This window comes from Enhydra lutris, unplaced genomic scaffold (assembly GCF_002288905.1).
Source record: "Enhydra lutris kenyoni isolate GAN:26980312 unplaced genomic scaffold, ASM228890v2 scaffoldscaffold87, whole genome shotgun sequence".
Classification (NCBI taxonomy): domain Eukaryota; kingdom Metazoa; phylum Chordata; class Mammalia; order Carnivora; family Mustelidae; genus Enhydra; species Enhydra lutris.
This window is the reverse complement of record NW_019154171.1, coordinates 882,409-909,499: the sequence shown is the minus strand read 5'-3', so window position 1 is coordinate 909,499 and position 27,091 is coordinate 882,409. Positions and strand designations below refer to the sequence as shown.

The following is a 27,091-nucleotide window of genomic DNA, read 5'->3' as shown; positions in this document are numbered from 1 at the left end:
CAACCCACGGAATGGGAGAAGATATTTGCAAATGACAGGACAGACAAAAGATTGATATCCAGGATCTATAAAGAACTCCTCAAACTCAACACACACAAAACAGATAGTCATATCAAAAAATGGGCAGAAGATATGAACAGACACTTCTCCAATGAAGACATACAAATGGCCATCAGACACATGAAAAAATGTTCATCATCACTAGCCATCAGGGAGATTCAAATGAAAACCACATTGAGATACCACCTTCCACCACTTAGAATGGCCAAAATTAGCAAAACAGGAAACAACATGTGTTGGAGGGGATGTGGAGAAAGGGGAACCCTCTTACACTATTGGTGGGAATGCAAGTTGGTGCAGCCTCTTTGGAGAACAGTGTGGAGATTCCTCAAGAAATTAAAAATAGAGCTTCCCTATGACCCTGCAATTGCACTACTGTGTATTTACCCCAAAGATACAGAGGTAGTGAAAAGAAAGGCCATCTGTACCCCAATGTTTATAGCAGCAATGACCACGGTTGCCAAACTATAGAAAGAACCAAGATGCCCTTCAACAGACGAATGGATAAGGAAGATGTGGTCCATATACACTATGGAGTATTATGCCTCCTTCAGAAAGGATGAATACCCAACTTTTGTAGCAACATGGACGGGACTGGAAGAGATTATGCTGAGTGAAATAAGTCAAGCAGAGAGAGTCAATTATCATAGAGTTTAACTTATTTGTGGAGCATAACAAATAGCATGGAGGACATGGGGAGTTAGGAGAAGGGAGTTGGGGGATATTGAAAGGGGAGGTGAACAATGAGAGACTATGGACTCTGAAAAACAATCAGAAAGTTTGAAGAGGGGGGCGTGGGAGGTTGGGGGAACCAGGTGGTGGGTATTAGAGAGGGCACAGATTGCATGGAGCACTGGGTGTGGTACAAAAACTATGAATACTGTTATGCTGAAAATAAATTTAAAAAAATGTTTTTTAAAAAGTCTATACTGCCTAGAGCAATCTATACTTTTAATGCCATTCCAATCAAAATTCCACCGGTATTTTTCAAAGAGCTGGAACAAACAATCCTAAAATTTGTATGGAATCAGAAGAGACCGCAAGTTGCTAAGGAAATGTTGAAAAGCAAAAATAAAACTGGCGGCATCACATTATCCGATTTCAAGCTTTACTACAAAGCTGTATTCACCAAGACAGCATGGTACTGGCATAACAACAGACACATAGACCAGTGGAACAGAGTAGAGAACCCAGATATGGACCCTCAACTCTTTGATCAGTTAATCTTCGACAAAACAGGAAAAATTATACAGTGGAAAAAAGACAGTCTCTTCAATACATGGTGCTGGGAAAATTGGACAGCTATATGTAGAAGAATGAAACTCGACCATTCTCTTACACCGTACACAAAGATAACTCAAAATGGATAAAAGACCTCAACATGAGACAGGAATCCATCAGAATCCTCGAGGAGAACATAGGCAGTAACCTCATCGATATCAGCCACAGCAACTTCTTTCAAGATATGTCTCCAAAGGCAAAGGAAACAAAAGTGAAAATGAACTTTTGGGACTTCATCAAGTTCAAATGCTTCTGCACAACAAAGGAAACAGTCAACAAAACAAAGAGACAACCCACGGAATGGGAGAAGATATTTGCAAATGACAGGACAGACAAAAGATTGATATCCAGGATCTATAAAGAACTCCTCAAACTCAACACACACAAAACAGTCAATCATATAAAAAAAATGGGCAGAAGATATGAACAGACACTTCTCCAATGAAGACATACAAATGGCCATCAGACACATGAAAAAATGTTCATCATCACTAGCCATCAGGGAGATTCAAATGAAAACCACATTGAGATACCACCTTCTACCACTTAGAATGGCCAAAATTAGCAAAACAGGAAACAACATATGTTGGAGGGGATGTGGAGAAAGGGGAACCCTCTTACACTGTTGGTGGGAATGCAAGTTGGTGCAGCCACTTTGGAGAACAGTGTGGAGATTCCTCAAGAAACTAAAAATAGAGCTTCCCTATGACCCTGCAGTAGCAGTACTCGGTATTTACCCCAAAGATACAGATGTAGTGAAAAGAAGGGCCATCTGTACCCCAATGTTTATAGCAGCAATGGCCACGGTCGCCAAACTGTAGAAAGAACCAAGATGCCCTGCAACAGATGAACGGATAAGGAAGATGTGGTCCATATACACTATGGAGTATTATGCCTCCTTCAGAAAGGATAAATACCCAACTATTGTGGCAACATGGACGGGACTGGAAGAGATTATGCTGAGTGAAATAAGTAAAGCAGAGAGAGTCAATTATCATATGGTTTCACTTATTTGTGGACCATAACAAATAGCATGGAGGACAAAGGGAGTTAGAGAGGAGAAGAGAGTTGGGGGAAATTGGAAGGGGAGGTGAACCATGAGAGATTATGGACTCTGAAAAACAATCTGAGGGGTTTGAAGCAGCAGGGTGGTGGCAGGTTGGGGGAACCAGGTGGTGGGTATTAGAGAGGGCACAGATTGCATGGAGCACTGGGTGTGGTGCAAAAACAAGGAATACTGTTATGCTGAAAATTAAAAAAAAAAAAAAAAACACACACACCAAGTGGGCAGAGAGGCGGGGGTAGGGGTGGAAGCAGGTTCCCTGCTGAGGAGAGAGCCCCATGGGGGCTCGATCCCAGGACCCTGTGATCATGACCTGATCCAAAGGCAGAGGCTTAACCATTGATCCACCCAGGTGCCCCCTTTTTGGTGTTCTACACGCAGCATCATGTCTTCTCATGAGGACAGAAGAATAAGAATGTTAATTCCTTCAAGAAAAAAAAAGAAAATCATAAAAATATAAAATTTGCTTTTACGAAAATTAAATGAAAATTCTGGAATTGAAAAGCATGAGTGAAATGAAAAATTCAGCAAAGGAATTCAACAGTAAATTTGAGATGACAGAAAAAGACTCACTGAAAAGTAAAATTCTTCAGGGTTCCTGGATGGCTCAGTCAGTTAAGCATCTGACTTTGGCTCAGGTCATGATCTCAGGGTCCTGGGATCTAGCCCCACATTGGGCTCCCCACTCAGCAGGGATTCTGCTTCTCTCTCTCCCTCTGTCCCTCCCCACACTTATGCTCTCTTGGTCTCTCACCAGTAAATAAACAAGTAAAATCTTCAAAAAGAAGAAAACTAAAATTTATTAATAGGATTACTACTTTGAAGAATAGAAAAAAATAATGAGGAATATGAACAAAATGAAGAACCATAGGACTCCATCAGGCAAACAAACATGACTGTGATGAGTCCCAGAAAGCAATTCAATTTGAAGAGAATAAAGGGGGGATAATAATGTAATTGAAGGACTAATAATCAAAAACTATTCAAATACTACAATTTGATTTTTTAAAATAAATCTACAGCTCTGAAAAACTAAAAAAAAAAAAAAAAAAACACAAGTGCAATAAACAAAGATGTCTACACCTAGGTGTATCATAGTCAAACTACTGAAAGACCAAGTCTCAAAAGCAGCAAAAGAAAAATGGAGTCACAATGCATAGAGAAAAACAGGCATGGTTAACACCTGACTTCTGGTAAGAAGTAATGGAGACCAAAAAAATAAAGTAATGGAGACCACAGGGCAGTAGGGTGACAGATTTTAACTGTTTAAAGAAAAAACAACTATAGCCCAAGAATCCTATATTAATCCATCAAAACTATCCTTTGAAAATGAAGGCAAAATACAGGCATTCACATACCAAAAAAACTAAGAGAATACATTGTTCACCAACCTGCTCTATAAGATATATTAAAGGAACTCCTTCAGGCTGACACTATAAGGCAACTTAAATCTGTACAAAGAAATAAAGAGCCATGGAGAAGATAAATATATATTTATAAAAAACTGTATGGATATATTTTTCTTCTTTTTATTTAAAATACACTGCAAAAAATAGTAATGATATAACAATGTCAGGCATGTAACAAAGATATAAACATATGTAACAATAAAAGCACAAAGAAGAGGTGAGAAACTGGAGTCATACTGGAGGAAGATTTCTATATTTTACTAGAAGTAAGTTACTGTTAATCCAAAGTAGGCTGTAATAAATAAGATGCATAGCTTAACTCCTACAACCATAAGAAAATAATTTTAAAATATGGTGTAAAAAAAGAAAGATGAAAATTTAAATGATACAGAAGAAAATATTTACCACAAAGAAAGCAGCAGAGAAGAAAGGAACAAAAAAAATAGCAAAAACAAACAGCAATAGTATTTAATAATACTATTAAATGTGAATGGATTAAATATTTCAATGAAAAGAAAAATTGTTAAGCTGGATTTTTTTTAAATGATAGCCCATATGAACAATAAACAAAAGAAGGCTAAATTGGCTATATCAGTATCAGTCAAATTAGACTCCACCACAAAAGTATTACTAAAGAAAAGGAGCGACACAAAAGAATGAAAAATCTCAATTCATTTGAATGATATAATAATTCTAAAGTTTATGTGCCTAACAACAGATCCTCAAGACACATAAAGCAAAATGAACACACTTGAAAGAAAAAAATACACAAATCAACAATAATGAAGACTTCAATAATCCATTCTCAATAATTGATAGAAACACAACGTATCACATATCTGTGATATGTTAACAAACATCACATATGTGGCATTTAATAGTACATTCCACAAAACAACCTATTTTTCAAGAACAAGTGGAATGATCTCCAGGAAATACAAAATTCTAGACCACAAAACAAGTCTCAATGAAATTAAGAGAACTGAAATGATGAAAAACACAACTGAATTAAATTAAAGAACAAAAACAGAAGGCAATATGAGCAATCCTCAAACATTTGGAACTTAAACATACTTCTAAATAATCTATGATTCAAAAAGAAATTACAAGGAAAATTAGAAAATATTTTGAACTAAATGAAAATGGAACAATACATGTAATTTAAGGGATGCAGAGAAGTTGTGCCTGGGGAAAGCTGTATAGCTTTAAATGCCTGTATGAGAAAATAACAAAGATTTCAAGTCAATAACTTCAGGTTCCTCCTTAAGAACCAAGGGGAAAAGAAAGAACATTAAGTCAAGAGAAAGTGTAAGAAAATTAAATAATAAAAGTTAGAGGAGAAATCAGTAAAATAGAAAAAAATAGTCAATGAAGTTAAAATTTGATCTTTTTAAAAAAGATTAACAAAATTGACCAACTTTACCTATACTAGTCAAGAAAAAAAAAGAATAATCACTAAAATCAGAAATAAGAAAGGGGGCATCACTAATGCTTTCACAGAAACAAAAAAGTACTATAAGGCAATATTATAAACAACTTACGCCAAAAATAAACAATTTAAATGAAATAGACAAATTCATAAAAGACAAAATTACTAAACTTTATTCAAGAAGAAATGGACATTTGAATGACCAAAGAAATTGAATTCATAAAACAACCACAAAACTTCCCCCACAAATTAAATTCCAGGCCCAACTGAATTAAATTCCAATTGAATATTAAAACCAATCCTTGGGTGGGAGGTTGGGGGAACCAGGTGGTGGGTATTAGAGAGGGTGCGGGTTGCATGGAGCACTGGGTGTGGTGCAAAAACAATGAATACTCTTATGCTGAAAATAAAAAAATAATAATAAAATAAAATAAAAAATAAATAAATAAAAACAATCCTTCACAAACTCTCCAAAAGAACACTTCTCAACTTATTCTATTGTACTCATTCAGTATTATGCTGATACCAAAGCCAGAAACATCACATTAAAATAATAATACAGACTAATATCCCTAATGAATATACAAACTAAATTCAACAATTTATTATACACCATGACCAAGTGAGATTTATTCTAAGAATACAAAGTAGATTTGACATCTGAAAATCCATTAATGTAGCATACCATATTAGTAGGTTCAAATTAATAGACTTAAGGATAAAAATCACATGGTCATATCACTAGATAGAGACAAGGATTTTTCAAAATCCAATATTCATTTCTGATAAAAATTTAAAACAAACCAGGAATGTATTGGAACTTTTATTAAGGAGGGCACACATTGCATGGAGCACTGGGTGTGGTGCATAAACAATGAACCTTGGAACACTGAAAAAAATAAATTCAGTTAAAAGAAAGAAAACCCTGGAACAGCCATTACACATAATAGTGAAAATGCTTTGCCCCTAAACTCAAGAATAACATATGGATGTCAGTGCTTACCACTTCTATCCAACAGTAAACTGGAAGTTCTAGATAACAAGACAAGAGGAAAAGAATGGGAAAGAGAGGAAGGGAGAGACTGTGAACTAGTTAGAGGCATCCAGATTAGAAAAAGAAGAATGTTTTTATTAGCAAATGATATGAAAGAAAATTCTAAGGAATCCAAAAATGACTACGACAATAATAAATGAGTTCAACAAGGTCACAGGATACAACATTAATATAAAAATTATTAATAATTGTATTTCTATATCATGGAAATGTACAGTCAGAATCAAATCACATATTTAGTGAAAGATTAATATATAAAGGACTATTATGACTCAAAAAAGAAAAAACCCAAATGAAAAGTAGTGAAAAGCCTTGAATAGAAATTTGCCAAACATATAAAAAGACTAATAACATGATGTTGAATATCACAATGAGATACCACTTCATACATACAGAATGTCTAAGAATCAAAATGAAAGCCAATAGGTGATAGTGAGAATGTAGAGACACTGGAATCCTATTTCATTACTGGTGAGAATGTAAAATGGTGCAGCCACAGTGGCAAACATTTTGGCTGTTTTTTAAGAAGCTAAACTTATGATAAAGCCTAACATCTACCTCAAAGAAATGAAAATATATTTCCACACAAAGACTTATACACAAATGTTTCTGAAAGTAATATTCATAAAATTCAAAATTGGAAATAATACAAATATTCATCAAATAGTGACTGGGTAAATAAATATAGTATATGCACATAGTGGATTACTATTCAGTAATAAAAAATGAGATAAAGATACATATAATGGCATGAACAACATTACTATCATTATTCTAATTAAAGAAATCAGACAAAAAGGCTATACAGTATATGATTCTTTTAGATAAAATGTACAGGAAGGACAAATAAATAGAAACATTAGTAGTTGCCTAAAGCTGGAGTTGGGAGCTAGAATTAATTGTAAAAGATATACAGGATCTTTTTGGATGATGAAAATGTTCTGGATTTATTAAAAATCATTGAATTATAAACTTACATTGGTGAATTTCATGACATGTAAACTACATCTCAACAAAGTAGTTTTTAAAATCCCATTGTTTATTTCATTGAAACAAAGTGAAATATAAAACTCGGAAAAATATGCCCCAAACCCAGATGAGATAGCAATATATACCTGGAGTAAACATGTAATCAAGGCAGAGACTTTCAAAGTCCAGTCATGAAAACAGTAACCAGAAATTTCCCCTCCATATTCTACGTGTTCAGTGTAGGAAGAATACCCAGAAAAAAAAGGTGAAGTTTCTGAGTAGAAAACCAAGGACCTTGAATATAATTCACAACTCCCTGAGAGATCTGAAGGGATTAAATGAATCACTTGATTACATTCACACAATTATCATGAGTAAAGACACAAATTACAAAAATTCAAGGGACCTGTTTTAAAGACAATGGGGGGGGGGATGTGAAAGTTTTAAACCAGAGAAGAAATAGAACTGCATGTGTCTGTCATCAGCAAGTTAAGGTAATTAATGTGAGATATTTGTTGTGCTTGATGATAACTTTTAGGGAGTAGTATTTTTCTACATCATCAAACCTTGCATCTGAGGAGAATACAAGTTCATAAATCAAGTCTCAAGACCGAACAATAATGTGAATAATATTTTAATAAATTTTGTAACAATAACTATAACTAAAATAATACATATTATTCACTCTTTTCTTTGATGTAGTCTGTTCCATGATAGCATAGAATATTTACTTAAGTATTACACAAAATAAATTTATCATCAAGATAATATTACCCTGCCAATTGAGTCATTCAGCTCAAAACACAACTTATAGCAAATTCTACTTTATAGCAAATGAAATTCAAACAAGTTTACAAGCCACAAAGATAATTTTTAAAAAGCAACCAAATAAACAATTTCATCAGAAATATTTAGATGGTTGAGATAAAAGCTGGTTTAACTTAAAATACTCTAACTACAAAATCCATCACTTTCTCATTGGTGAATATGTGGAAAGTTATAGACTTGGGTTTTTTTTAATTCACTCAATAAAATATGAAATATAAAAGTTGGGTAAAAGATTACATTGCAAATGTTCTAAAGTCTTACCTCCATCAGAACAAAGAGTGCTGCGAAGAATAGAAGAGTTGCCCATTCCACTCGGTGTAGAATGATCTCAAAATCATGAATATCAGCTAAAATTAGTAACCAGATGGCACCCAGAATAGCAATCCACCCTGAAAAACAAGTGGACATATAGACATAGATGGGGTTCAATTTTAATACACTGAGTTTGTATCTTCTGATTGTTTTCTTTGTTGTTGAAGAAAATTTATATTCTGCAAACTGAACATATTCAAAATGTACAATTTATATTTTGGCTAATGTATATACCCACAAAACCAATAATACAATCAAAATAATGAAAGCATTCACTACCCTCAGCAGTTTACTAACGTCTGTATTCTTGTATCCTCTTTTGCTCCCTCTGTAACCCCACTCTATCCCCAGGAACTATTCATGTATTTTCTTTCACTATAGATTAGTTTACATTTTCTATAAATGCAATCATACAGCATACATTCTTTTGTCTGACGGCTTCCATTTCAACATGACTATTTTAAGATTCTTCAGTACTGGTTTGAGAATCAATAATTCATTATTTTTATTGTTTAGTAGTATGTCATAATATGGCTATGGGATGATGTATGTATCTATTCACCATTGATGGGATATTTACATTGCTTCCATTACTTGACTATTACAAATGAATGTGCTATCATATACAATTATCAATACATGCATATATTTTCAGTTCCATTGGATAAATACCTTGGAATGGAATAGCTAATCAAATGATAGTTTAATATTATAGAATATTTATGTTTTAAGAAACTGTGAAATTGTTTTCCAAAATGGTTGCAACATTTTACAACTCCACCAGCTGTATGAGAATTTGTTACCCAAGATTTTCAACACTGGGTCAGCCTTTTTTAATTTTTTGACATTCCAATGAGTATGAACCGTATCCATTGTGGTTTCAAATTGTATTTCTCTAAAGGCTAATGATGTTGAGTGCTTTTTCATGTAGCTATTTGCCATCCATAGATCTTCTTTTGTGAAGTTTTTGTTCAGTCTGCTCATTTTCATTAATGAGTAGGACAAATAAAAGCCAAATAAGTAAAAGAAAAAAAATAGAATTGGAGATGAATCAGTGAAATAGGAAGTAGAAAAATATTAAAGCAAAGCAATGACACCAAAATTTGGTTCTTAGAGAAAATCAGGAAGGTTGATAAACCTTAGCCAATTTGAATAGGACAAAACATGAGAGGACGAAATTTGCCACTATCAAGAAAAAGAACAGTGACATGACTATAAATTCTATAGACATAGAAAAAATACTACTTTGGGGTGCCTGGGTGGCTCAATCAGTTGTGTCCAACTCTTGATTTGGGCTCAGGTCATGACTTCAGGGCCATGAGAACAAGCCCTGCTCCAGGCTCCTCTTTCTCCCTCTCCTCATCCCCTGCCTGCCCCCCTGCTCTCTCTCTCTCTCTAAAACAAATACATAAATCTTATTAAAAAAAAAAAAAAAAAGAGACTACTAGTTTTCTATACCTGCTGTAACAAGTTACCACATATACAGTGGCTTAAAATAAAGCCTATCATGGTTTTCAGAGGTCAGAATTATGGTGGGCTCAGCTACATTTCTGACAAGAGCCTCATCAAAACAAAATCAAGCTGATGACAGGGCTGAATTTCTTTCTGAAGGCTCTAGGAGAGCATCTGCTTTCTTATTATTTCAAATTGTTGACATAATTCAGTTCCTTGCAGCTGAAGGACTGAGGGCCCAATTTCCTCACTGGCTGTCACCCAGAAGTTGTTCTCACTTCTAGAGATCACCCACATTCCCTCAGGACCCTCACCCTCATCTATCATCAAAGCCAGCAATAGTAGGTGAAGTCCCTCTCATACTTCTGATGTCTTTTGCCTTTTCTGTTTCATCTTTCTAACTGACTCTCCTGTCTTTCATTTCTACTTTTAAAGTCCCATGTGATTACACTGGGTGCACACAGATAATCAAAGAAAGTCTATATAAGGATTGTAACCTTAATTCTATCTGCAAAGTCCCTTTGCCACACAACATAACACATACCGACATTAACATCAGGAATTAGAGTAGTATAGAGACCATTGAGAGGCCACATATGGATTAATTTGGAAAGAGCATTTTTAAAATGTAGGTTTTCCTGATCTATGAACATGGTATGTATCTCCATTTATTTAGGTCTTCTTTATAAAGGTCTTCCTAAATGGGCAGAAGACATGAACACACACTTCTCCAATGAAGACATACAAATGACTATCAGACACATGAAAAAATGTTCATCATCACTAGCCATCAGGGAGAGTCAAATCAAAACCACCTTGAGATACCACCTGACACCAGTTATAAAGACCAAAATTAACAAGACAGTAAACAATGTGTATTGGAGAGGATGTGGAGAATGGGGAGCCCTCTTACATTGTTGGTGGGAATGCAAGTTGGGGCAGCCACTTTGGAAAACAGTGAAGAGATTCCTTAAGAAATTAAAAATAGAGCTACCCTATGACCCTGCAATTGCACTACTGGGTATTTATCCCAAAGATACAGATGTAGTGAAAAGAAGGGCGATCAGTACCCCAATGCTCCTAGCAGCAATGGCCACAGTCGCCAAACTGTGGAAAGAACCAAGATGCTCTTCAACGGATGAATGGATAAAGAGGATGTGATCCATATATACTCTATACTATGGAGGGGGAGACGAACCTTGAGAGACTGTGGACTCTGAGGAACTGAGGGAAGCGGATCATGGTCACTGAGATGGGGAGGGAGCCATAGTCATGGAGAAGGGTAAGAGAGAGACTAGCACATAGGGGAACCCACACTGGGAAGAGGAATCCCCATAGCAACTGGTTTGAAAGTGAGAGGGGCCGAATTTTGTGAGTTCTTGCAGACAGCAGGGCTTAAAGCCTGGAATTTTAAAGGTCAGTGGGCTTCATTGGGATTGAGCCTGGAGGACACTGGGGTCACTCTCAGAAAGAAGGTGAAGCAAACATCTGGCAGACATACAGTGTGGGAAAAAAGACTATCTGCAGAGTGCCTGGGGCACAGAGTGGGGAAGTTATTTGCTCAACTTGGAGCATGTCCCAAAGAAGCAGTGTTCATGGAGAGACCTCTCTGGAAACAATGGAACTGGCAGCTGTCATTTTCTTGTGTGTGTGTGTGTGTGTGTGTGTGTGTGTGTGTGTGTGTGTGTGTGTTACGTTAGTCACCATACAATACATAATTAGTTTTTTTTTTTTAAAGATTTTATTTATTTATTTGACAGAGAGAGATCACAAGTAGATGGAGAGGCAGGCAGAGAGAGAGAGAGAGAGAGGGAAGCAGGCTCCCCGCCAAGCAGAGAGCCCGATGCGGGACTCGATCCCAGGACCCTGAGATCATGACCTGAGCCGAAGGCAGCGGCTTAACCCACTGAGCCACCCAGGTGCCCCCATAATTAGTTTTTGATGTAGGGTTCCAAGATTATTGTTTATGTATAGCACCAGTGTTCTATACAATACATGCCATCCTTAATACCCACCACCAGGTTCACCCATCCCTCCACCTCTCTCCCCTCTAAAACCCTCAGTTTGTTTCTCAGAGTCCATAGTCTCTCATGGTTCATCTCCCCCTCCAATTTCCCCCAATTCACTTTTCCTTTCCTTCTAATGTCTTCCATGTTATTCCTTATGCTCCACAAGTAAGTGAAACCATATGATAATTGACTCTCTCTGCTTAACTTATTTCTCTCAGCATAATCTCCTCCAGTTCCATCCATGTTGATAGAAAAGTTGGGTATTCATCCTTTCTGATGGCTGAGTAATATTCCATTGTATATATGAACCATATCTTCTTTTTTTTTATTTAATTTCTTTCCAGTGAACAGAATTCATTGTTTATGCACCACATCCAGTGCTCCATGCAATACGTGCCCTCCATAATACCCACCACCAGGCTCCCCCACCCCCCACCCCTTCAAAACCCTCATATCTTTTTTATCCATTCATCTGTTAAAGGGCATCTCAGCTCTTTCCACAGTTTGGTTATTGTGGATATTGCTGCTATGAACATTGGGTACGTATGACCTTTCTTTCTTTCACTACATTTGTATCTTTGGAGTAAATACCCAGTAATACAATTCCTAAGTCATAGGGTAGCTCTATTTTTAATTTCTTGTTATACACAAACAATGAATCTTGGAACACTACATCAAAAACTAATAATACTATATGGTGGCTAACATAATATATAATATATATTATATATAATATATATTATAATATATATATTATATATACATAACATATATACATATATTAGCTAAAAACTCCCCTAATCTGAGGAAGAAAACAGATATCCAGATCCGGGAGGCACAAAGAAACCCAACACAAATCAATGGATAAATTTGTAAAAACATATAAACTACCAAAAGCAAAACAGGCAGAAATAGACAACATAAACAGACTGATAACCAGCAAATAAATTGAATCAGTAATGAAAAAACTGCCAACAATCAAAAATCCAAGGCCAGATGGCTTCAAAGGTGAATTCTACCAAATTTTTAGAGAATAATTAATACCTAGTCTTCCAAAACTATTCCAAAAAGTAGAGAAGGAAGGAAGACTTCCAAATTCATTCTATGAGGCCAGCACTACCCAGATACCAAACCAAATAAAGACTTCACTAAAAAAGAGAGCTATATGACAATATCCATGATGAACATGCATGCAAAAATTCTCATTAGAATATCAGGAAACTGAACCCAACATTACATTTAAAAAATCATTCACAGTCATGGCGTTTTATCCCATAGGCATACTGAACATAATATTGGGGAAACTGTAATGCAAGAGACCTAAAAAACAAACACAAACACAAAACAAAGGAAAATTAAACACTCCACATATTCAGCTTCCAGTAATTTACCTTTAATTTTATAATCATAAAATCTTAGAACAAGTTATGTGATGCATAAACAATGAATTTTGGAACACTAAAAAATTTTAAATTAATTTTAAAAAAATCATTCACCATGATCAAATGAGATTTATTCCTGGGTTTCAAGAGTGGTTTGATATCCACAAATCACTGTGATAACACTACATAAATTCAAGAAATGATAAGAACCATATGATCATTTCAAAGTGGGCAGAAGACACAAACAGACATGTCTCAAAAAAAGGCACAGAGATAGCCAACAAACACGTGAAAGTATGCTCAACATCAACCATCATCTGAGAAATGCAAATTAAAACTACAATGAGATATCGCCTCACACCTATCAGAATGGCTAAAATCAACAACAACAACAGGTGTTGACAAGGATGTGGAAAAAAGAGAATCCTCTTTCATTATGGGAACACAAACTGGTGTAGCCACCCTGGAAAACAGTATGGAGTTTCCTCAAAAAGTTAAAAATAGAACTACCCTTCTCCTCTCCATCTTTCCATGTCCTCTGTCCTCTGAGATATTCCTTATGCTCCACAAATAAGTGAAACCATATGATAATTGACTCTCTCTGCTTGACTTATTTCACTCAACATAATCTCTTCCAGTCCCATCCATGTTGAAGGGAGTTGGGGGAAATTGGAGAGATGAACCATGAGAGACTGTGGATTCTGAGGAACTGAGAGCTTTGGAAGGGAGGGCGGTGGGAGGTTGGGTGAGACTGGTGGTGGGTATTGTGGAGGGCATGTATTGCATGGAGCACTGGGTGTGGTACATAAACAATTAATTCTGAAACACTGAAAAGAAATTTTAAAAAATAAAAATTAAAAAAAAATAGAACTACCCCACACATGAACTGGTTATTGCACTACTAGGTAACTACCCAAAGAATACAAAAATACTAATTCAATGAAATACGTGCACCCCAATGTTTATAACAACATTACCTACAATAGCCAAATTATGGAAATAGCCCATCTGTCTTTGATGAATAAATAAAGAAGATGGGAGATTAGATATAGATATAGATATATCCATACACAGTGGAATATTACTTGGTCATAAAAAGAATGAAATCTTACCATTTGCAATGACATGGATGGAGCTAGAGAATATTATGCCAAACAAAATAAGTCAGCCAGAGAAAAACAAATATCATATGATTTCACTCATATGTGGAATTTAAGAAACAAAACAAGCAAAGGGAAACCAAAGAGAGAAGTGAACCAAGAAACAGACTCTTAACTATAAAGAATAAACTGATAGTTATAGGAGAGGAGGGAGATGGTGGGTTGGATTAAATGGGTGATGGGAATCAAAAAGTGTGCTTGTGATGAGTACCAGATATTATATGGAAGTGTTGAATCACTATTTTGTATACCCGAAAGTATTATTACACTGTATGTTAACTAAGTTTTGTATTGCATGGAGCATCGGGTGTGGTGCATAAACAATGAAATCTGGAACACTGAAAAGAAATTTTTAAAAATCAAATAAATAAATAAACAAATAAATAAAAAAATTTTTAAAGTTCATATGTGCTGATTGATTCCAATTCTTTCTATTATCCCTATCCTATCTTTGAGAGCTTAAATATAGATAATTTTCTGGAAAATAACAGTTATTGCATGTGACCTCTGGAATTTGAAGATATATCCAAACTACCTCTTGTAGTAGCTTATACCTATTATCCTTCCTATATCTGTCTTTCACTTCTATACTCTTGCAAAATCAGGCTTCTCACAATATGAGAGGAAAGTCCTATTCATCTGGTCCTCTCTAGGTATCTTTGGATGGGTCACTTTTGGATGCTTGCTCTGTGTCAGACTCTAGCTTAAAAGTTATGGGTGGAAATGTAAGCAAGAAACCACGTGAATTTTAAGAGATTCACCATCCTGCAGAGAACAGCTGTACATAGTAAGCAAACAGTTGTATTTTATTTTTTTTTAAGATTTTATTTATTTATTTGTCAGAGAGAGAGAGGGAGAGAGAGCAAGCACAGGCAGACAGAATGGCAGGCAGAGGCAGAGGGAGAATCAGGCTCCCTGATGAGCAAGGAGCCCGATGTGGGACTCGATCCCAGGATGCTGGGATCATGACCTGAGCCGAATGCAGCTGCTTAAACAACTGAGCCACCCAGGCGTCCCAAAACAGTTGTATTTTATATGTGTGTACATAAGAACCATTAAGAAGCCCTCACAGTGAGGAACAAAATGTGGTGATTGAGAGATTTCGCCAGCAAAAGAGGTGATATTCAGGCAAGATCTTAGAGGATGGTTAATTTTCTAGGTAAAGAGGGAAGAGGGCATTCAAGATAAGGGTAAAGTGTATCCTGGGACAGAGCATCAAGAAGGAAGATGTCAAAGTGACATCAACAAAATGGTGGATGGGCAGTTCCAAGCTCTGGTCTTTATCAAAAATCAAACAGAAATGGGTGATAGATATTAAGGTGAGAACTTGTAAGGTTGAACACTGGGTGTTATATATAAGTGATGCATCACTAAATTCTACTCCTGAAACCAATATTACACTATATGTTAACTAACTAGAATTTATATAAAATTTTGAAACAAAAAAAATCAAACTGAAACTGTTAAAACCAGCTTTTTCAGAACTCTATAAAACAAAGGCTTATAGCAACAACAACAAAAAAATTGAATCAAGAAAAAGACAATTTCAAAATGGTAAGAAAGCTTTGTGGCATTTTTACTTGCCCCTTCCAACCCCTTCCCAGGAATTCAGTAGTCTTGAAAGGGTAGCAGCATGTATTTCTAGTGTGAGACTTATCCCAAGGTCAGAGAGAGCGGGGCAGACCTTGTTCATAAATTATTGTCTTTGTTTTCATGTGAGTGCAAGCTACCTGAAGGACTCATACAAAGCACTCATTTCTGTTTCACCTAATTCAGAACTCAGGCCAGAAAAGTGGCAGTCATTGTTCAAAAATACTGCAAGCCAAATAATAATCCGAGGCCTGAGGAAAAGATTATCGTTAAAACACACAGTAGGCAATCTGAGGCACAGGAGCCAAAGATGGGAACATTCAAAAGCAGCCATGTCTTCAGAACTGGAGGATATTATGCTCAGTTAAATAAGTCAGGCATAGAAAATCAGTTATCATGTGGTTTCCTTTATTTGTGGAACATTAGGAATAGCATGAAGCACATTAGCAGAAGGAAGGGAAAAATGAAGGGGGCAAAGCAGAGGGGGAGATGAACCATGACAGACTATGGACTCTAGAAAACAAACTGAGGGTTTTAGAGGGAAGGAGGGTAAAGAGATGGGTTACCCCAGTGATGGGTATTAAGGAAGGTGCATATTGCATGGAGCACTGTTTTATATGCAAACAATGAATCATGGAGCAGTACATCAAAAACTAATGATATACTGTATGGTGACTAAAATGTCATAATAAAAAATTAAAATAAAATAAAATACAAACCTCATGAAATTTCACCTCAAAATATTTACAAAATGCATCTCTAAAAAGTTCATTTTCTTTCATGATTACAATACCATTCACACACACACACACACACACACACACACACACACAGCATCATAGCATCCATGTATTTGGGGGAATAAAGAAAGCCACATGCATACCTAGGGAAAGATCCATGATCAGAAAAGGCTAGAGAATTCCCTAAGATTTCACAGAAGTTTGATGCCTAGTCTCAGTGCAATCCTGGCTAAATGTGGAAGAGCCATTTGGTTTTGTTTATTTGTTCTGGTTTTTTTAGCTCCTAGCTTTCAAGGAAATTTCTTTTTTTTATTATTACATTCAATTAACCAATGTGTAGTTCATCATCAATTTTTGATGTAGTGTTCAATGATTCATTAGTTGAGTAAAGCACCCAGTGCTTGTCACAATACATGCACTCCTTAATACCCATCACCCAGTTACCCCATTCCATCATCCCCTTCGTTCTGTAACCCTCAGTTTGTTTCAAGGAAATTTCTATCAAAACACTAGCTGAACACATTAAGAAACAGATTTCATGAACCCTACATGATAAGGAATATAGCCTTACCTCACACTGTTTATAAAAACTAACTCCAAATTGATCAAAAACTGATATGTAAGAGCTAAAACCATAAAATTCTTAGAAGAAAACATACAAGTAAGTCTTCATTATTTTAAATTTGGTACTTGATTTTAAATATAAAAGCAATATATTTAAAAAATTGATAAACTGGACTTCACCAAAATTAAAAATTTTGTGCATCAAGATACAGGGGAAATTGGAGAGTGAGACAAACCATGAGAGACTGTCAACTCTGAGAAACAAACTGAGGGTTTTGGAGGGGAGGGGGTGGGGGGGATGAGTGAGTCTGGTGGTGGGTATTAAGGAAGGCACGTATTGCATGGAGCACTGGGTGTGGTGCATGAACAATGAATCTTGGAACAGCGAAAAAAAAATTAAATAAACAAAAAAGATACATTACCAGGATGGTGAAAATACAACCTACAGAATAGGAGACAATATTTACAAATCATATATCTCATAACACTTAACACTTTACTATGGAGAATATATAAACACATAAAACTCAAAAGCAAAAGGATAAACAATCCAGTCTTAAAAATAGACAAAGGACTTGAATAGACATTTCTCTGAAGATCCACAAATGTTCAATAAACATATAAAAAGCTTTTCATAATCATTAGTCCTTAAATAAATGTAAATAAAACCTCAATGAAATACCATTTCACACTTAGGAGAATGGTTAGAACTAGGGGAAGAAACAAAAAATAAGTGTTAGAGAGGATGTGGAGAAGTTGGAAGTCTTGTACAATGCTGGTGGGAATGTAAAATGGTACAACTGCTGTAGGAAACAATTTAGCAGTCCTTCAAAAAGCTAAACATAGAATTACCATATGACCCAGCAATTCCACTCTCAGGCATATACCTAAAAGAAATGAAATTAGGAATTCAAACAGATACCTGTATACCTCTGTTGATAGCATTATTCACAATGGTCAAATAGTAGAAATAACCCAAGTATCCATCAACAGATGACTGGGTGAACAAAATGTGGTATAGACACAAAATAGAATACTATTTCATCATAAAAATAAATGGATTTCTGATACATGTTATAACATGGATGAATCAGAAAACGATATTCTTGGGGCGCCTGGGTGGCTCAGTGGGTTAAAGCCTCTGCCTTCGGCTCAGGTCATGATCTCAGGGTCCTGGGATCGAGCCCCGCATCAGGCTCTCTGCTCCGCGGGGAGCCTGCTTCCTCCTCTCTCTCTGCCTGCCTCTCTGCCTACTTGTGATTTCTCTCTGTCAAATAAATAAAATCTTTAAAAAAAAAAAAAAAGAAAACGTTATTCTTTTTATTTTTTTATTCGTTTTATTTTCAGCATAACAGTATTCATTGTTTTTGCACCACACCCAGTGCTCCATGCAATCCGTGCCCTCTCCAATACCCACCACCTGGTTCCCCCAACCCCCCCCCCCCCCCGCCCCCTCAAAACCCTCAGATTGTTTTTCAGAGTCCATAGTCTCTCATGGTTCACCTCCCCTTCCAATTTCCCTCAACTCCCTTCTCCTCTCTAACTCCCCTTGTCCTCCATGCTATTTGTTATGCTCCACAAAGGTAAACCAATTTTTAATCCCCCTTTATCTTAGGAAAGTTGAGTCCTTTAACAAAGATATCAAGATATATCCAGGAAGAATCAAAACAACCTTCCTCACCCACACTGAGAATTTATAACCACTCTCCCATCTTTTTCTTCCACCAGTGTTTCTGTGTTTTTGTGTTTGTCCTGATAGTATATAAACTTACACTTGGGGTTCTTTTTGATGAGAAAACATTATTCTAATTGAAATAAGCAAGACACAAAAGGACAAATATTGTATGATTCCACTTGCATGCAATATCTAGGTTAGGAAAATCCATAGAGTTGGAAGGTAGATTAGAGGTTACCGGGGCTGGGAGTACAGGAGAAGAGAATGGGGTATTATTGTTCAATAGTTAGAGTTTCTGTTTAGGGTGATGAAAAGTTTTAGAAATAAATCATGGTAATGGTTACACAACACTGTGAATGTAATTGACACCACTGAATTGTACACTTAAAAATGGATAAAATGGCATATTTTATGTGATATATGTTTTACCACAATAAAAAGATAAAGAGTAAAGATGTCCTTTTTGGGAAGTGCATTGTCATTTAGTGGTCATGAGGTAGATCAGAAGGCTTTATATAGCATGCAAATGTATTGGGATTTCATTCTGTAGACAGAAAAGTCACTGAAGTTTTTTTTAAGCAAAGGAGCCAGAGTGGCCTGATTTTCCCATGCATGTAGCTTTGTTTGCTTGACTAGATTTTGTTACTTTTCTCTGAATTCTCCAGGGCACTTACCACAGTACTAAAGACAAACATTGCTTACCTGTTCCATCTAATAGCTCATTCCTTCACTACTCTCCTAAAGATAGTAGATTTCTTTAAATTCCCAGTAAAAACTTATACCAGTTGCACTTTCCCTGGATAATGGTTTTCTACAAACCAGAAATGGCATCCCATTGCTTTCTCTGCCATAATGGCAGTAATAATCTCTGAGTCAGTAAAAACACAAGTTATTTTCATGATCCTGAGAGAAATTCCAGTCAGGACAGGAAGATGGAAGCTCCACTAGGACTCTCTCTAGAGCTCTACTTTTCTTTACTAGTTTGTGGAGGCCTGAATTTTCTTCCAGTCCAAACTCCTGTCATAGTACTCATCAATCGAACTTCAGAGTAGGTTCCATATTCACAAATGTCAGATTCATGTCAGAAAAATTTCCTGCAATAACCTACAATTGAATGAGGTCCCACCTTGTCCCTACAAAACCTCAATTTCTCCCATGATTTTAATCACACTGTCTGCAGAGCCAGCAGTAGTGCTAATCAAATTGCCTGTGCATGAGCATATCTGTTTGGAAATACCTGGTGCCTTTACTGAGGATTCAAAGGGGCACCTTCTAACATGTTCCCCTGGGTCACTATCAGAAATGTTCCATTCTGTTCTCATTCAGTGCTGGCTCCTCAGTGACAGCCAGCAAGTGACAAAGGATGAAGGGGTGGATTCTTTTATAGTGTGTTGGAAGAAAAGACTGCTGATGGGGACATCACAATTTCCAGCTTCACATACTATTGCAAATACTAATAATGCGCCATTAAGACACTTCTTCTAAATTAAAAGGTCGATTGACTGGACATGGATAAGAATAAAAAGCAACATTTACCCCATCTGTCTTTATCCTGTGGAGCTTCTATCAACTCTCCTTGAACGGCCATTAATCTCTCACCAAGACCTTCACCTCTTTAAAATGAAATCTTTGATAAGAAGCTCTGTACTTTCTCATTTGAATCTCCAACAAAACCATGTTTCAGTGAAGGACACAGAGCCAAATGGGACTCTCCTCCCATTCCTAAGCCCCTGGGCAATAATATTCAAAGGAAGGTAGAACATGGCTTCCACTATTCACTAAGTGGTCTCCTTGACATGGGCATATGCTGGTAACCTCACAATAACATAGCCTGTAAAAAAACTGAGGCTCCCAAAGATTAATAGGTTTTTTTCAGGCTACACAGCCTGCTGGGGGCAAAACCAGGATTCAATCCCTACTCTGAGAATTTCTTTCCATTCCACCAAGCTGTATTTATCTTATGTGTTCAGTCTTCAGATCAAATGTTTTCTCTACTTAAGAATAAATCTGGTAATTCCACTTATGAAAGCGCTCCAAAAAATAGTTTTTTCATGCATTCAGAAATGTAACTTAATTTTGTTCTACCTGAAACCTTGCAATCTTTTATAACGAACATATTGTCCATGTTCCTTGCTCTGGATATTTTTCAGGACCTTTTCTTTTTTTTTTTTTTTTAAGATTTTATTTATTTATTTGACAGAGACCACAAGTAGGCAGAGAGGCAGGCAGAGAGGAAGGGAAGCAGGCTCCCTGCTGAGCAGAGAGCCCGATGTGGGGCTCGATCCCAGAACCCTGGGATCATGACCTGAGCCGAAGGCAGAGGCTTTAACCCACTGAGCCACCCAGGCGCCCCTTTTCAGGACCTTTGATCAAAACCAATACTATTCTGATAACTGCTACCTACTGTTAAAATGAACTAACCTATATATCTTAAACCACATGCATCTCCAGAGGATATCTCAACAGTTATACACCTCCTATTTATCCTTTACTCTGGGAAACTTCACAAAATGGCTATGTGCACTGGACAGAACAAAAGCTACTCCACCTGCCTCCTTTTGGTGAGCTATCTTATGTGTATTGGCCATAAAATAGGCCACATGAGATTTATCACAAATAATCAAGGACTTTTAGTTTCACAGAAATATTGTGGTAGTCTATGGGGTAATTTTAGACTTACTATTGAACCTAACATTTACCCATCCATCGAGTCTCCAAGATACAAGCCCCATGCCTCCTCCTAGGGAGCTCACTGTTCACAGTTGGGTAATCAGGTGGAAGAGGCAACATGGGATGAGTTGGATTAGGAAATTACAGTAAACTGAATCACCAAGAGTTTATATTCTGTTAACTGCACATAGGGCAACTGTCTGTGACCAAAAGGAAGAAGAACCTCATCACCACCAATTACTATATAGCCTGCACAGGTTTCCTCTCACAAGAAAAGTTCTATTCTTTCTAGCTTGCCTTCAAAATCCAGCAAAAGCAAGACTGTTTTTCATCATCCTATAGTTTCCTGAGCTGCTTGGCAACCAGCCTAAACTGTTCCTTCATATCACATTCAATTATGTACCAAGCTCTGTTTCTAATACCTGTCCATATTAAGTGATTCAGTTCTCACAGAAACCTTATAGGGAGTACTGTGACACAACAGGAACCCACAGGCACCAAGCAACTGAGTATCAGAGCTATGCTTACAGCCAGGGTGATATGGTTCCAGATCTGCCCTCTCCCTATTCAATCCAGGGAAGCGGTTGTGAACTGCCCAAAGTTCTGTCTATGGCTGTGACATCAAAGCTCAGAGTGAAGCTAATGGCTTCTTTTTAACACCTGGAAGATTCTGTGTGTCTTATAATCAGGCTTAGGAAACACCATGATTACATCAAGTCAATAGTTTAAAAGAGCTGAGATTGGGAAGAATAAGGGTGATTGAAACATGAATGATTCTAATTCTAACCGTTTTGCTTTAAATAAAGTTTCTACCAATACTGAGAGGCGAAAGTAGGTGCAGGACACCCTGCTGAATTGCCCTTTCATGTCCACCACCCCAACCAACAATCTGCCCCAGAGGCTGACTTATGTGGACCACATCAAAAAGTTCTCAATTCCAGCTAGTTTCTGCCAAAGGAGAGCCCCAGTAGGAGATGGAGTGGGGTTAAAGAGGACTCCAGGTAGTCATTACTCTGGATCCCTCCCTACAGGATCATTCCACTAAAGGTCTCAAAGCTGTTCTGGGGTAGCCCTGATGTCACATCCTTCTAGTTCCTAGTAATCTCCATCTTCTCTTCCTTCTTGTTTCCTCCCTCCCTCTCTCTCTTTCTCTCTCTCTCTCTAATTACCTTCCTTCCCACACCTTCCCTCTCTCAGTTTCCATCTCCATCTCCCTCTCTCTCTCTCTCTCTCTCTCTCTCTCTCTCACACACACACACACACACACACACATCCTGGCTCTGGGACATTACCCTACCCTTTGTGGATTCCTCCATCTTGCCCACACCTTGGTAAACAGCCCTGCTAGTAAATCCTACTCAAATTACCAAGTTGGAGTAGACCATCTGTTTTCTAGTAAGACCATGATTGGTACAATGAATGTATTTATTAAACCATCTTATAAACACTTTAATTGAACTATAGCATGCATACAGAAATATGCATTGATTTTAAATATAAATAAATCGTATAGCTCAATTACAAAAGAAATACAACCAGGTAACCTTTCAGGGCAAGAAACAGTCCAAAAGCCCAGTTAAATTTCCTTCCATTCCTACACTCTCCCTTCCACTCAGATTCTTCTCACCATAGAGTAGATTTGCCCAACTTCTTTATACATGGAATCATGTAATATACACTCTTTTTCTTTCAGACTTTTCTTTTGTTCTACATGTCTGTGAATTGTTGTAGTTGCAAGCCTTCAGGTTTGGTCATGATTCTGGGGTCCTGGGATCAAGCCCCACATCAGGGGTCCCTGGTCATCAGGGAGCCTGCTTCTCCCTCTCCCCCCTGCTCATTCTCTCTCTCTAATAAATAAATAAAATCTTAAAAATTTGTATTTTTATTCATGATAGTATGATTATCCCACAATTTATTTATCTATTTTAGGGCTTACAGATATGTGAATTACCTCCAGCTTGAGGTTATTGAGGAGGGGTACTATGAACAGTTTCAGATATGTTTTTTGGTGTGCATGCATATACATTTCTGTTGGGCATATAACGAAGAACAAACTTTCTGAGCAATAGAATGTATTGTCCTAAACCTTAGTAGATGCTGCCAAATCATTTTCTGAAGTCTCTGTGCAAATATATAGTCTTATCAGCAATATATGACACTTCCTGTAGCTCTACATTCTCTCAACACTTGTTATTGTTAGTCTTTTTTTTCAATACTCAAAACAAAACACTGCTAACATTTTTTTATTGAACTTATAGTGCCACCGAGATCTACAAGGCAAAAAAAATAAATAAAAATGCAAAGATATTTAAAATGTGAATATTATGCCCCCTAGATATTATGCATTAGAATTAAAATTGTGAATGATTAAAATGAGTAATTAAGTGTATTATTAGTTTCAGAGGTAGAACTCAGTCATTCATCAGTCTTATATAATACCCAGTGTTCATTACATCATGTACCCTTCTTAATGTCCATCACCCAGTTACACCATCCCCCCAACCATCTCCCTTCCAACAATCCTCAGTTTGTTCCCTATAGTTAAGAGTCTCTTACGGTTTGTCTCCCTCTATGATTTTGTCTTGTTTAATTTTTCCCTTCCTTCCCCTATGATCCTCTGTTTTGTTTCTTAAATTCCATATACGAGTAAGATCATACAATAATTGTCTTTTTCCAATTGACTTACTTCGCTTAGCATAATACCCTCTAGTTCCATCCACGTTTTTGCAAATGTCAAGATTTCATTTTCTTTGATGTCTGAGTAGTATCCCATTGTGTATATATATAACACTTCTTCTTTACACATTCACCTGTTGATGGACATCTTGGCTCTTTCCACAGTTTGGCTCTTGTGGACATTGTTGCTATAAACTTGGGGTGCAGGTACCCCCTTTGGATCACTACAATTGTATCTTTGGAGTAAATACCTAGTAGTGCAATTTCTGGGTCATAGGGTAGCTCTATTTTCAACTTTTTGAGGAAACTCCGTACTGTTTTCCAGAATTGCCGCACCAGCTTGCATTGCTACCAACAGTGTAGGAGGGTTCCCTTTCCTCCACATCCTCGCCAACACTTCTTGTTTCCTGATTTGTTAATTTTAGCCATTATGACTGTTGTGGAAAATGAGTGAATTCTTACTTGAAAACAAGTAATCATTAGGAAAGAATTCTGAATGCGATTTGAAAATTCTTACTCTGCATTATTGCATTCTAGCTTTGTTAACAGAGTTCAGTTTATTAAAAGAAATGAGGACATGGGGAGATGGAGAGGAGAAGGGAGTTGAGGGAAATTGGAAGGGGAGGTGAACCATGAGAGACTATGGGCTCTGAAAAACAACCTGAGGGTCTTGAAGGGGCAGGGATGGGAGGTTGAGGGAACAAGGAGGTGGGTATTAGGGAGGGCACGTATTGCATAAAGCATTGGGTGTGGTGCAAAAACAATGAATACTGTTACGCTGAAAAGAAATTAAATAAGAAAGAAAAAGAAAGAAAGAAAGAAAGAAAGAGAGAGAGAGAGAGAGAGAGAGAGAGTGAAAGAAAGAAAGAAAGAAAGAAAGAAAGAAAGAAAGAAAGAAAGAAAGAAAGAAATATGGGCCAGTGCTGCCAGGGCATTACACATTGTCAGAGATAGTGTGTTATTCTCTGTGTCCTCAGTGCATCTCACAATGATGAGTGGGATAAACACACTAAAAAATATTGGAGTAAGAAGTAAATGAAGGAACAATTAACTAACTGCATTAAACAGGGATGTAAACATTCTCAGAATACTATACAACTTGATGGAGTTTCTAGGCCATCCCTTGAGAAAGCAGCATTTTATCCTGAGGTCAGCTTTTCCTTTGACCCATTGGAACAGGACTACTCCCTCATGCCACAAAGTCCAGACACTGCACAACTGCAGTAAGTTGTGTTCCACATGAATGGTGTCGCTAGAGTTGGGCAACAGAGCAGTCTGGCCTGGAGAAATCTACCAACTGCTCTTGGAGATCATCTAAAGCTTCCATTGGGACTGCTTCCCCATCTCACTCCTCAGGTGATCTGCAATTCAAGGGAACTATATTTTTTCATTGAGTCCTTCAATAACCACCAATATCTTGGCAGATTCCAGTCACTCCAACTGGGTGTCCAATATTTTAATACACAAGTATCATAATATGCAAACCCTAAAAATCTTTTAGGATGTGCCATGTGGCTCTTTACTAGATTGCCTAAACACCTCACACTTGATCCTCTTCTCCCTACTGAACCTTGAGGAAGGTTTCCTAGCCTCATGGAGTTAGGTGGAGCCATAAGACTGACGTAGCCAATGGGCTGTGAGCACAAGAGATGCACCTTCCCATCCTGGCATTTGTGGACAGCCATCAGTTCTATCTACCTGTCTTCCCTGCCAGGATGACCCTAGGAACCATGTGTTGCTATGGTGGCATCACAAAATCTTGGTCTTTGTCCATCAGTCACCCCCACTGGCCAGAACTGAACATGTGGTGTCAGCAAGAAAAACATTTTTTTTTTTTTTGCAAGCTTCTGAGATGCTTAGATCAATGTTTTACCCAGCATACCCAACATAGCCTATCCTATTCTGATACATCTGGCCTGAGAAAATATCAAATGCACAGGATATAGAAAGAAAAACTATGCCAATTATGTTTTCAGTTGTTGAGCTTTATTCCAATTAACTGTGTCATCCATTAACAATGGAACACCTAATTTCCACAAACAAGCATTTGGAAATCTGTTTCTTTTATTATTACAAACCCCAGAAATAAGTGGACACAACATTAAACTCACAGGATTAATTTAAATTCTTGTTCAAGTTATTGATATTGAAGAACTGAAACATGACCACAGCATTGCTTCAGAAAAGCAAGTGAAAATTTTGACACAACTTATTCTTCCTAGCAATATGACTCCAAACTTAGAGCTATCCTGAGCCCAAAAGGAATGATCTCTTGGTCTCAATGCTCCTGAAACACTGTAGGCATCTGAGTTTTCCAGATTTAATTATAACAAATATGATTATTATCCTTTTTATTAAGGGTAAAGAGAGAATATAATTTTACATAGAAAACAACATTAAGGGGAGACAAGATGGCAGGGAAGTAGAAGGAGGCGCCGTTTCAACCTGTACCCTAAAGTGAGCTGATTACCTACCAAAGAACTCCGATCACCCATGAAATCAGCCTGAGATCAGAATTATACACGTCTGGATCTCTACAGGGACAGAAGATGCCAGTGGGCAGGTAAAGCAGAGTGGGAAAATCAGACTGATATCAGAAGATAAACAAAAGGGGGAGGGAGGATTGAGAGGAGTCAAGATGGCGGAGAAGTAGCAGGCTGAGACTACTTCAGGTAGCGGGAGATCAGCTAGATAGCTTATCTAAAGATTGCAAACACCTACAAATCCAACGGGAGATCAAAGAGAAGAACAGCAACTCTAGAAACAGA

The 27,091-nt window shown here is 37.1% G+C and overlaps 1 protein-coding gene across 1 annotated transcript in view; it reads right to left on the bottom strand.

The window, feature by feature from the left end:
- LOC111161928 (OCA2 melanosomal transmembrane protein) overlaps nucleotides 1–27,091 on the bottom strand; it is a 469,742-nt gene that overhangs the window by 227,948 nt on the left and 214,703 nt on the right. Inside the window, exon 19 of the mRNA XM_022526004.1 lies at nucleotides 8,355–8,482. Coding sequence (XP_022381712.1) covers nucleotides 8,355–8,482 — 128 coding nt within the window. The remainder of the gene's footprint in view (nucleotides 1–8,354; nucleotides 8,483–27,091) is intronic.